Source organism: Rhyacophila brunnea, unplaced genomic scaffold, assembly GCF_057557595.1.
Source record: "Rhyacophila brunnea isolate RB1 unplaced genomic scaffold, BYU_Rbru_1.0 scaffold_13, whole genome shotgun sequence".
NCBI classification, from domain to species: domain Eukaryota; kingdom Metazoa; phylum Arthropoda; class Insecta; order Trichoptera; family Rhyacophilidae; genus Rhyacophila; species Rhyacophila brunnea.
Genome location: NW_028232785.1, coordinates 19,652,533 through 19,665,654, shown reverse-complemented (window position 1 = coordinate 19,665,654; position 13,122 = coordinate 19,652,533). Strand labels below are relative to the sequence as shown.

The window sequence follows — 13,122 nt, the reverse complement described above, 5'->3', positions numbered from 1 at the left end:
GCAAGACAGGACACTACGTGCAACCATACTTACCTATGTTATTCATATTTAAAAAACATAATTGTCATTTATATAAGTATATGCATATAAGTACTAGGTAGGTATTGTTCCTTCAGAACTCAATGTCAGACCTGTCAAACGCAAACGAGAATGATTATCAGCCAATTATTGATTTCAACCAAAACGTACAAAGCTTAAACTTATAATGCTTAACATAGATACCTGCATATCTAATTTTAAGTAGGTACCTACCTATATTTTATAAAAAATAAATATTTACTATTTTTTGTTATAATTATTAAGCCCTACTACAACTTATCTACATGTCAAATTATTTTTTTCCACGAGACGGAGCAGCGATAATTATTTCGCCGATTTCATGAACCGGAACGGCGCTCAGGCCATTCCGGGTCCCTTGCTTCTCTCTTAAATTTATGTTTTGTTGCTTCGCGGCTTTTTTTCCCACCCCGCTTCTTTCCTAATTCCATTCCCAATAATATCAGCTAGTTCAACAACATTTTTTAATGTTGATGCATTTCCAAATAATATTTTTCTTAACGTTGGTAAAAAAATGCAATCCTCTTGCCAATCACAATTAATTACATGATCATCAGGATCGTGGTCCAAAATACAAGAATAATCTTGATATCATTGAATCAGCCTTTCATGAAACAATCATATTATTTTGAATTAGGTACCTACTAGGTACAATATTACCAGTTGACATATTACCTACCTACTATTAATTTCGTTGTCTTGCAATATTTCTTGAGATTTTTTAGGTTTAGTATGAATATAATCATAAAAGTATTAATAATCTCCACAAGATTTCGATTATTTTTAGGGATATATATTATTTTCATCCAAGGACAATGGGTAGGTATTATAATTTATACCAAAATTATAAATTTCATGGACTACACATGGTGATAAAAAATGACAACACTAAAAATTTGTCATACTGTCTATGGTACGCTACTAAAGTATATTAGTCTATGGTAAATAATTGTCACGTGGCGTTTTAAAGGTGTGGAAGATTTTGATGTTAAATAACGCATAAAATGGAAGTAAAAACCGAACGAAACGATGAAATATCGCCTGATCATGCGGCGGATGAAGTCAGCGTAGGCGCTTACCAACGGATTGACATAAACTACTTCAAGAGAGAGAGTCGATTTGACGTTTCAGTCAAACAAGAAACTATCGAGGACGTCAGCAACAGTATCCACTTCAAGGAGGTGAGTAGATTCCTTATTTGTTTAGGCGTTGGTACCTATTCATAATGGCACGACTATTCTAAAAATTAACCATAAAACCCTCCGCCGACGCAGCAACTAAAATCCGCCGGAACTGAAACTCCAGTATCTAGCTAATGTATTTCAATGACGGCTCGCTGACGGTAAGACTAGTGTCTCTCAGTTTCAAAGTATCCGCAACTGAAATTAAGGAAACGTGACATGCTAGTCTCCCAGTCTGTCTGTTGCCAGTCATCCATTAAACAGTGGTACCAATATCAGTAGATTCAATGAAAAAAACATATTTTTTTACCAAAATTGGTAGCACTTGTAACAGCGTCATGCCATAAACCATAAGATTACAAACCAAGACGTCAAACGCGAGCAAAGATGGCCGAACACATTTTTAATTTAAATTTTGTGGCAGTAGTCGAAAAACATCCCTGCCTGTATAATTGCAGACTACCAGATTATTCCCGTAGAGATATTACGGAAAAGGCTTGGAATGAAGTAGGAATTTTGGAATTTGTTTCTCGTAGGTCATGTGCAGCAACGAATAGTCTGCAGTTTATATTTTTGTCTATATAAGGATGTATCCAAAATCTTCTTTTATTTTGTCTCAAATATCTGTAATATTGGTATAGAACCAAAGCCTCGCCATCACTTGACCCGCTCGAAGACATTATCTATTAAATATTCGATGGACAGGGTAATAAACTAAAGAGAGTGATGCATTCTAGTAATTGCGTCAGCTTGCGTGTTGTCGGATTTTTGGTACGATATGCAACACCGGCATCGTGTACAAAACAGCTGATGGCCCAGTTTGAGGTAATGAGATTAGAGTTCCAGTAACGCTGTGTGCGAAGCACCGGTCACAGGCCAGTTTATGAGTTCTCTCACCAGCCATTTTACGGAATCTCAGTTGCTGCGTCGGCGGAAGGCCTAAAGGTGTCATCAAAGGAGCATTTGATACGAATTTCGTGTTTTGCCTCACACCAACGCGGCAACTATGCAGCCGTAGACTAAATAATTTTATTTCCGAAAACAGTTAATAATATTAATATTTTACGCTAAATATTCTGTAATTTTTATGAATTTAAACGAGCAAAGGGAATACAATCAAATGATATATCATATCCTAATGAATAGGATGCAACAGTCCTGAAAAACTACAATAAAAACCAAAATTAGACGCTATTTTACAAACAAGAAGAATATACTTAGCCAGAGAGATAAGTAATCAAAGAAATATGGGAAAAAGGAACTAAAAAGGACCAGTACAGAAGAACACAAGGCGAAAAATACGATCTACATCTCAAAGGACTTCAAAGTTAATTTAACCATCAAAAAAACAATTCATTCAACTCGAAAAAATATACGTGTAAAATTAAAACAAAAAATGCGAATGGCCCGATTCACCGTCATCTTAAGATTAATAAAGCCTGAGCTTAACTGTTTTCAGAAGCAACGAGTGGTCCAATTTTCAGCTGTCAAAATCAGATACCTGATTGCTTGACAAATTGATTCGCCCTTTCTCGTTTCAAATTGAATTATAAAAAAATCTCAAATCAAATATATTAACTATCAGTGTTATTTATAAATAATATTTATTCCTGTTATTCATCAGCTGTCGAAGTCAGACTAGTCCTTCACACAAAAACCGGTGGTACCTAATATCGATTTCCAAAAAATATCGACTGTGGAAAGGAAAAGGGGCGTAAGCCTCAGTTTTTGCAAAGTGGGTTTTATTTGTTATTAGCAAAGTATTCAACTCAATACATGGTATGCCCAAAGGATTTAAGCTGCAAATGACGAATTATTATGAAAATTTAGCTTTTAGTTTTTAGAAATGAAGGGCGTGTGAATTTTACGTCCAGGAAAAGGGGCTCAAACCACGTCAATGACATTATAAGTCGTTTAAGCAATCTTTTGTGGTAAGGAAAAGGGCGGTAAGCAACTTAATCCGTAAATGTATGAGGATAATGGCAGTTTTACTAAACGCTGACGCCCGGCTGGCTCAGGTATGAACCATAATGAAGATTAAGCCACCTAATAGTTTCGCTCGCTCGTTTGACAGTCCAACACGTTTTTCGACACTCTTTCCATTAAAATTCATTTAAAGTATACTAATCCAGTGAAAATGGCAATAGAAAGAAGTTAAAATATTCTTAAAATGTGTGGTGTTAACATGGATGGAATAAACAACACAAAGAAAAATGGTAAGACCTTAAAATTACGCCTTGAAATTGTTATGCCGCACAAGTGAAGCGTCATCATTAATTCTCTGTAAATTGTTATAAAACATTATGTTACAACTTATATTGTGTCTTAATCATTGGTTAATGATCTCTTGTTCATATTAGATGATAAAATTAATAAAATATTTGCTATATTTACTTCAAACACCGCCGTGCGGTTTATAGGTTATGTGACATGTCAAACACAATTCTAAACTGTCCTATGTACGCTTATATTTACGATTAAAATCATTGTATTGGACAAAAATTATAATTATGCACCGTATTATTTATAGTAATAACATAAATCTCGAGTAAAATGCGTTTTGTTTTAATTTGTTGTCAGAAGCCACTGATCAAAGTGACAAGTGATTGTCAAGAACCAAATACATCCGAAAATATTGGTTATTTGTTATAATTATTGTAAATAACTAAGATTAGCTTGAATCAATATACTATGTCTATCTATATATAATAAAATATTTGCTATATTTACTATTATCATTATTACTATTATGTAATGATTATGTGTCATTTATGGTTTAATAAAATACTTTTTTTCTGAAAATAATAAATTATGATTGTTCTAATTTTAAACTTAATATAATTAAACCATAGGAAATGAAAAAATATTAAATAAACACCTAGTGAAACACTATAAAGAAATACATTCCCAAGAATTTAATTAAAAATAAGTGTGAAAAAAGGCTATTTGCTGCGTAAGTCCACTGTATTTTATGAATACGACATTTGAAATTGGTAAGGAAAAAGGATGTTACCATCATTTTTATCGGTTTTTCTCTAATAACTTACGTAATTAATGTCAGATTGGGAAAATATTACACTAAATTATTAATCATTATGCACTTTAAGTCTGTGTATATTTTTTATTTTGATTTTGACAGAAAATCATTGAAAAAACGTTTTTTGCTCCTCCTGTAAAATTTGCGTTGTGTGGATTACGCCCTTTTTCCTTTTTACAGTCGATATGTAGTATTGATCTATGCATTACATTTGTAGAAGGTGTGTTAATGCTAGTTTATTATTTATCATGTAAATTCATCTATCCAAATCAAACAATTCCTTGTGTGAACGTGATAGACTCGTCAGTATGAGCACTTTATGGAACAATGACAGGCAATGACAGGTCATCCATAGACAACAACGGGAGGGGCGGAAAAAGTAAGACCAGTAACCATGAACGCCTCAAACATAAATGGTACGTTTATCAGACAATAATGGTTGTCTCTACAAAATTTTAATAAATATATAATTAATATTCAACCAATGTGCGCGAATAGTATAATAAATAATCAGAGCATCACGACTAGGGAATCAAATCCCGAGCCAAAATTCTGATCCCGGGATTTCAGGATTACAATTTGACAATCCCGGGATCCCGGGACTGGTCCCGTGATTGGCATTTTTTCCATTGTCAATATAAAAATTTTATATTTACAAATAACATTGATAAAATCGGTCAAAAATAAATCTTGTATAATTTATACTATTTAATACATTTATTGTTGATATTGTATACGTTCAATCTTGGAAATACACAAGTTTAATGGAGTAAATAATATTTAAATGAGATTTAAAATAGTAAAGCAAATCGTGGTGTACTTATGGCGTTTCTGCTTCATAAATCCAATTAGTCAGCCATATATGAAACTGCCGTAAAACGTATGAGATCATGGTGGACTTACTTTGTTAATAGTGTGAATCATTGTTTTTTCCAATCTTTCTCATTTTTATTAACTTATGTGAAAAAATAAAATGAATCGGCAACTTACACATAGGTATAAATCAAACTACATTCAAACTCAGTTTATTTCTAATGTGGTTATTTGTTATTAAAAGTATTTTTTTTTGTTATATTTTCGTTTTTATTATATTTTCCATAAAAATTGATAAAAAAAATCAATCCCGAAAGTTTCGAAATTATGTTTATCAATCCCGGGATTCATAGGTATGGCAAATAGCTCGGGATCCCGGGATCCCGGTATTGGAATCCCTAATCACGACTAGCTTCAACATAGCATGGTAGATATGGTGCATGTTAGGCACCACACGACAACACATAAAAAAACATGTAGGTACACAGCTTTATGATGTATTAAACTTATGAAGGTTAATTGGGCTATAATGTCGCTCGGTGAGTATAAAATCACTTGATTATAATGGTTATAATATTACATTTTATTTATAATAATGTTATTTTCAGAAGCGTGAATACGGTCTGATCAATATAAAGTCTGAGAACGATAATGAGGGAATTGTCATCAAAGCGGAATTTGTTGACAACGCAATCCGCCAAATCAATAATGAGATACCGCAACCTGGTTGCTCCGATCCACAATACAGGTCATTAGATCAGGTATGTTCAATTATAATAATGTTGTTTTTTAAGCCATATAGAATTTTAAAGTGTAAAACCTATACGCGTTAACTATTATTTTTTTTATCCGAAAGATCGATAATAACACCCGAAAGTCATTTTAGAGATAAGGCACCGCAACAGTGGCGCACTCAGGATTTAATATTGGGGGGAGTCCAAGGACTAGAATGTAAATTAGTCACATAGGCTCTTTTTCTTCTTCATATAATTGTTTTTACATATTTTCACAATACACGGAGGCATATTTGTACAGTTTCTCCTAATTTTTATTAAATTAGAGGCATAGTGGCGGTAACCGTTGAACCGTCCAGTGACCATGCTGGACATGTGTGCCTAGTACCTAGAGAGCTACAATATTTTTAATGCCGAATTTCTCTGAAAAAAAAAGTTCTTTTGATTTATACCACCACCGACTATTGTAGTAAGTTTAGTCGTTCTTTTCGCCGAATATTTATCGTCGATTTTTGGTTTTTTAATATTGAGGTTCCAAAATAATAATTGAAAATTGACAAAAAACACTATTATTGCATTTAACGTATACAAAAACCTACTCAACACAACACAGCCTAATTTCTCGTTTATCGGTCTTTTGTCTATTGCACTCGGTGTACCTACACCATGGCCCCTACATCTTGAAACGGGCCCTCAGGCTAGGATATTTGGCGGGCCCCTTACCTACCGCTGAGATTAAAGGCAGTGTGAAACACTACATTAACGTTTTTCAAATTGTGTTTTAATTAAAATTAAGGGTTGTTTAACAGTTAATTATTAGCGATTTTTTATACATCTACTTTAATAATGGAGCTGTCGAGTATCGACACATAATAATCAGAAATTTTAATTATTCAATTATTAATATAATTTAAAATGTTTATGGTCATGAAGTATAATAGCGCCGCAGGCGACTTTTTTTACTATTAAGGCTAATTTATGATGTGTCTTTATCTCACTTATCTGGTCAACCCGACACGCCGGGTCCCCCACAGTCCGGACCCCCAAGCTAGAGCCCTATCAACCCTCCCCAGCCATGACCTACAACACTCCGGAATTCGGGTGGACACCGAGAATTTTTTGAAAAGAAAACCCGACATTAGTGTTTCGAAATTTTTCTGTTAGAAATTAAAATCTAAGAATTTTTTCTCAACGAAGCAAATTATGTGCGTCCAATTTGGGTCACGTTTCCGAGCACAATCGGCCGTATTGTCTTTGGTCTAGTCACAACTTTGTAGGCGAATTGATCGGTCCATTTCTTGAAATCAATAACTTGTCGCCAAATCGTTATGTAGAACATAGTGTCATCCTGTTTAATCCAATCCGATTTTCGCCCTTAACTTTAAAGAAATATATTCACATGATGTCACCAGCATGTATACAGCATTTTTGTCATCCTATGAGTTGAATGGAGTCTGGAGGGACTCGTCTGGCTTGGCCTCACTTCATATGCGGAGGTTTTCCTTTTTGGCAACCCGTTAAGCCAAAAGTAAGCCTTATCCGCTGAAAGTAATTTTTCGTTAGAATGCAATTACAAGAAGTGTATATATCGAATACTGATATCAAAGTAAATTTGTATATTTATTCAACGAATAATTCACAAGATTTAAGAGTGTTACATTCTTGCCAAAGTAGCTTGATTTCGAAGAACGCTAATGAGTAGGTATTACAGTGACCAATAGTTTAAATTTGTCGCTATTAGTATGTCATACCGTAGCATAATGGATAAAATGCGCCGATTGGGGCGTTTACCCGTGAAGATGCTGGGTTCGATTCCCGGCCGGGTGGCTTACTTTTTTCAAAAATGATTTTTTCTATTGGTTATAATATAGTCTCTGAGAAAGTTTTTTTCCTAAATTATGTAATGTTCTCATTACTGAACATACATAATTTTGAAAACACTTCTGAAAAAATATATTATAACCAATAGAAAAAAATCTTTTTGGAGGAATTCAACCTGCTTCTCACGTGTATCGCGCCCATTCACATATACAACGCACATATTATTATACCTCGTGCAATACCCGAGAGATAGACGTTCGATTCCTGCGGGGTTGTACTCTTTTCAAAAAGATTTTTTCTATTGGTTTTAATATTTTTTCTCAGGATGTTAAATTTGGAATATTGGGGAACATAATCATATTTTATTTATTTTAAAGCTTTTTAACTGAATATACCAACAATATGCTTTTTGTAGATATCTACACAGCAATGTTTCACGTTCCATCACAGTAAACCACTGGAGATCGCTCAAAAAGATACAGTTGACAACAACATGGTTAAAAACAAAATAACACATGCGACTAATACAAATATGGTGATACAGCATTCAGAGATAACTATAGGTATATCAAACGTCAAACGGGAGGTTCAGAAATTATACTTGCCAAAGGAGGTCCGAATAATGTTGAGTAGAGTTTCATATTTCCCACGTAACTTTATTTGCAATGATTGTTGTGAAGTGTTTGAATCTTTAAATCGTCTCAAAGCTCATGAAATAAAACATACTGGTGAAAAACCACATGAATGTGATGTATGTTTTAAAAAATTCAAAAGAAATTATGCCTTAAAAATTCATAAAATGACACATACTGGTGAAAAACCACATCAATGCGATGTTTGTTTTCATAACTTTCAGCGAATTGGTTGTTTGAATAGACATAGAATGACACATACCAGTGAAAAACATCATCAATGTGATGTGTGTTTAAAAAAATTCATACGTGTTCATCACCTACAAAATCATAAAATGACACATACAGGTGAAAAACCATATCAATGCGATGTGTGTTTTAAAAACTTTCTGCGAATTGATAATCTCAAAACACATAAAATAACACATACCGGTGAAAAACATCATCAATGTGATGTGTGTTTTAAAAAATTCATACGTTTTCATCATCTAAAAAATCATAAAATGACACATACAGGTGAAAAACCATATCAATGCGATGTGTGCCTTAATAAATTTCTGAGTATTGATACACTTAAAGCACATAAAAAAAAACATACTGGTCAAAAACCACATGAATGCGATGTGTGTTGTAAAAAATTTCTGCTTATAAGTAAGCTCAGAATCCATAAAATGACACAAACTGCTGAAAAACCACATCAATGCGATATATGTTTTATTAAGTTTCGGTTTATTGGTAATCTCAAAACACACAAAATAACACATACTGGTGAAAAACTACACCAATGTGATGTGTGTTTTAAAAACTTTCTGCGAATTAATAATCTCAAAACACATAAAATAACACATACCGGTGAATAACATCACCAATGTGATGTGTGTTTAAAAAAAATCAAACGTGTTCGTCAACTAAAAAATCATAAAATGACACATACAGGTGAAAAACCATATCAATGCGATGTGTGTTTTAATAAATTTCTGAGTATTGATACACCTAAAGCAAATAAAAAAACACATACTGGTCAAAAACCACATGAATGCGATGTGTGTTCTAAAAAAATTCTGCAAATTGATAATTTCTAAACACATACCGGTGACAAACATCATCAATGTGATGTGTGTTTTAATTTTTTTTTGTTTATCAGTCAGCTCAAAGCACATAAAATGACACATGCTGGTATAAAAACACACTAATGCGATGTGTCTTCTAAAAACTTTAATGGAATAGGTACTCTCATTCACTGATACATACTCGTTAAAACCACTCCAATGCGATGTGTGTTTGAAAAACTTGCTGCAAATAAGTAATTTAATAGACGTACTGGTGAAAAAGTCATCAGTGTGATGTGTGTTTAAAATAAATTCTGCAAGTTAGTGAACAGAAAAGACATAGAATGACACATACTAGTGAAAAACCACATCAATGCCATGTATTTTTTAAAGACTTACATCGAATTAGTAGTCTCAAAAGATATAAAATGACGCATACTGATGAAACATCACATTTATGCGATGTCTGTTGTAAAAGCTCTTAGCAAATTGGTTATTTGAATAGACTTAAAATGACACAGTTACCGGTGAAAGACTTCTTAAATCCGATGTATACTGTAATACTTTTCCGCGAATTGGTCATAAGATCTAAAATGACACATATTGGCTAAAAATCACATCAGTGCGACGTTTAATATAGAGAATTTAAAAAGCAAACCAAAATTGTTTCGTGTTCTGAAGAACTCTCCGTGCTTCAATTATAGTTTTATTTCAATAAAACTAAGATCGAACACCGATCGATTGAAAATACGATAATTTTTACCATGCTGTCAGCAGTGTTTTCAAAAGTATTGATTCTTCGCTTAGATTGCTCGATTTAGTAGTATGTGTATAGCATCACCAATTTGTTAAGTGTTCAATATATTTGAGCTCGTATACTTGCATATGAAGCACTAATGTGCTTACAGTTCGCAGATTTTATTGATCAGGTTGACGTATCTGATCATGAAGGAGGATTATGTGTCTTTAAAGAAGAGACTATGGTCGTTAAGGCAAAGTCGGGTTTATTGGAAATTTGGTATGAAAGTGTTTTTTGTCAAAATTTATAACTCTTTAATAAATTGATATGCATAATGAAAGCGAGAATTTCAAGTTTTTTACTGATGACTCGGAGATGGTGGAAATCCTTTTAAATCCGATCAAAGCAAATGAAGATATATATACTGGCTGGCATGTCCCCCACATCCTGAAGCGGGCCCCCAGGCTAGAATCTTTGAAGGTCCCCCTACATATCGCTAAAGATAAACGCAGTGTGACGCTCTATAATAGCGTTTTCCAAATGGTGTACGCGGTAAAATTAATGTGTACTTATATTTAGTGTTTTTTGTATATTTGAATTCTTTAATTTGAATTATGGAGGTGTGGACTATCGATACCCAATCAAACACTGTATCGTAGAACCACATAATTTTAAATGATACTAATATTGAAGATAAATAGACTTTTTTTTACTATTCGATAGAATTTTTGATGTGTGTTTAAATCACTTATCTGGTCGATTCCCCACGCCGGGCTCTTCCTGAAACCGGGCCCCCAGGCTAGAGCCCTGTCATCCCACCCTTTGTGGGGGCCATGCTGGTTGGTACTTTAACTGAAATATCAATATAAAACAATATGGGAAGCTTAACGAAAGTTAACGATTCGAATTAAAACAAAAAAGTGTTGACCCTATAAAAAACACATTTTAAAAACCTTAAATATTGTGAACGGTGTACAGGTTTCAGCAGACAACTACGAGAAACAAAATATGTAACATGTTCAACAGTATATTAGCTTATCAACGTGGATTCTACCTTAAAATGTCGGCAGACAAAATATTGGATAACTTTTTGATTAAGAGCGTACATAAGTGAAACGGCAAATAATTTTCAACTGTATGTGGAATGAAATTACGGTCGCGTTGCCATTCGGAAAGTGATAATCGATGTGTCTGCACGTCGATTCGTTTTGTCATGGCGTCGGATGAAAATATTCTTAAATCGTGTAAATATGATTAAAAAACTATACGTATATACTTAAAAAAGAAAACATTCCAATGGATATACTATTATTATTACGAATATAATAATAAACATAACATAAAAAGGACGCATGTTGAATTTTTATGACAAATTATATTTGCACCCGCGACCAGCAATCCGCGCATCGCCTAGTCACGATCTTTTTAGACCATGCCTCAGCTGTGGTATAGCCTTAAGATGGCTTTTATAGAAATCTTCCAAAACAATTTGCCCTCGAAATAAAAACGAAACATTAGTATGAAAACAACAATGGAATAAAAGAATTTTAATCCTTCGATAATCCAAAAGTTTACATATTAGGTACACTGCATGTTAATTGTCCAACATATTCAATTTAAAAAGTTCAGCACATTTAGTCATTTCGCAGAAACTTTTTTCAAACACATCTTATGTTATTTTTACTCAGCCTTCTTTACAAGAGTTGATGGATATGACAATATTATATCTTTACAGTTTTTGGAAACGAAATTACGATCTAAAGACAATCTTCAAAACTTGTAGTTACATCAAAGCATTATTTGCCCATCCAAAAAGTCCCTCAAGACTGGTAAAACTTCTTGCGAGTCCTTAAATAAATTTACATTTATTCGAAAAAATGTCCCACATTTGCAAAAATCAACGAAAAAATGTTAGCTGTACATTTGTGGTTGATTTGGCGACCGCATAAAATGATTTATTACATGGATCAATTATCATTGACATCATTGATATGAAATATAATCACTTTGAAATTGATTTAAGAATTACCTATGTCATATAACTAATAATTAGTTAGGTATATGACAAAGGTAATTCTTGTAAGTAAGTAACAATTGTTGTAAGCTTTATTATCACTTGCTATTGTCATTATAGGTAACTCATATTTATATTGAATGGTATGGAATAAAAGGGTATTTTCGGATACACGCAATCCATTCTGAATCTTTTAATCACAACCTAATCCTCCACTTCCTATCCCACTGCCATATATATAATATGTATAGCTATTTTGAAAATACAATTATTTATAATAACACATAACATTAGACATTCTGGAGAAAAATTACATCAATGCAATGTATGGTTTGAAAAAAATCTTCACATTGGTCATCTCAAAACACATAAAATAACCCATACTATTAATAAACCACATCAATGCGATGTGTGTCTTAAAAATTGCAGGAAATTCGTGAACTTAAAAGACATAAAGTAACACATACTTTTGAAAAAGAACATTATTGCAATCTGTTTTCAAATTTGTACGTCCATAAATATTATATCCCTAAAATTTAAATAAATATTAAAAATAGACTATCAGTTTAATATAATAAACAACAGATTAAATACGATATGTATAGTGAAGATTTTTACTATTCACTTTTCCAAATCGCAAGTTGCTGAGATATCTGACAATCGTGCACAAATGACCTAAGCCGCAAATGACATTTATTATACAATGGACAAACGCCCCTACGGTGCGTGAGCCAGTGTACCACGTGGTTATAGTAAATGCACAAAGAATATTACACTGACATCTTGTGATGTAAGTGTGGAAAATTGGCTCGGGCTATTTCCACTTATTAAATGATTAATGGAGAATTCAAACACCAGCTTTACTCAGAAAGCGAAATATATGGGTTGGGCTTTTGTTTTTCGAGCCCCTCAAATACGAAAATAGGTAAGTCGATTAGTCATGATGACGAAAGTTAATAAATTAATTTAAGTATTAGAACAGGTTTGGCTAACTTGTTTGAAATTGCGCTTTTCGAGTAGAAAATTTTTTCGCGGTCTACTTATG

General features: G+C 33.2%; 1 protein-coding gene across 1 annotated transcript; it reads left to right on the top strand.

Annotated features, from left to right (window-relative positions):
• The first annotated feature begins 1,046 nt into the window (after positions 1-1,046).
• Positions 1,047-10,719, top strand: LOC147076836 (uncharacterized). The gene is made up of 3 exons (XM_085940510.1): positions 1,047-1,238; positions 5,697-5,849; positions 8,059-10,719. The coding sequence occupies exons 1-3, from the start codon at positions 1,062-1,064 to the stop codon at positions 9,133-9,135; spliced, it is 1,407 nt and encodes a 468-aa protein (XP_085796636.1). The 5' UTR covers positions 1,047-1,061; the 3' UTR covers positions 9,136-10,719.
• The last annotated feature ends 2,403 nt before the right edge of the window (positions 10,720-13,122 follow it).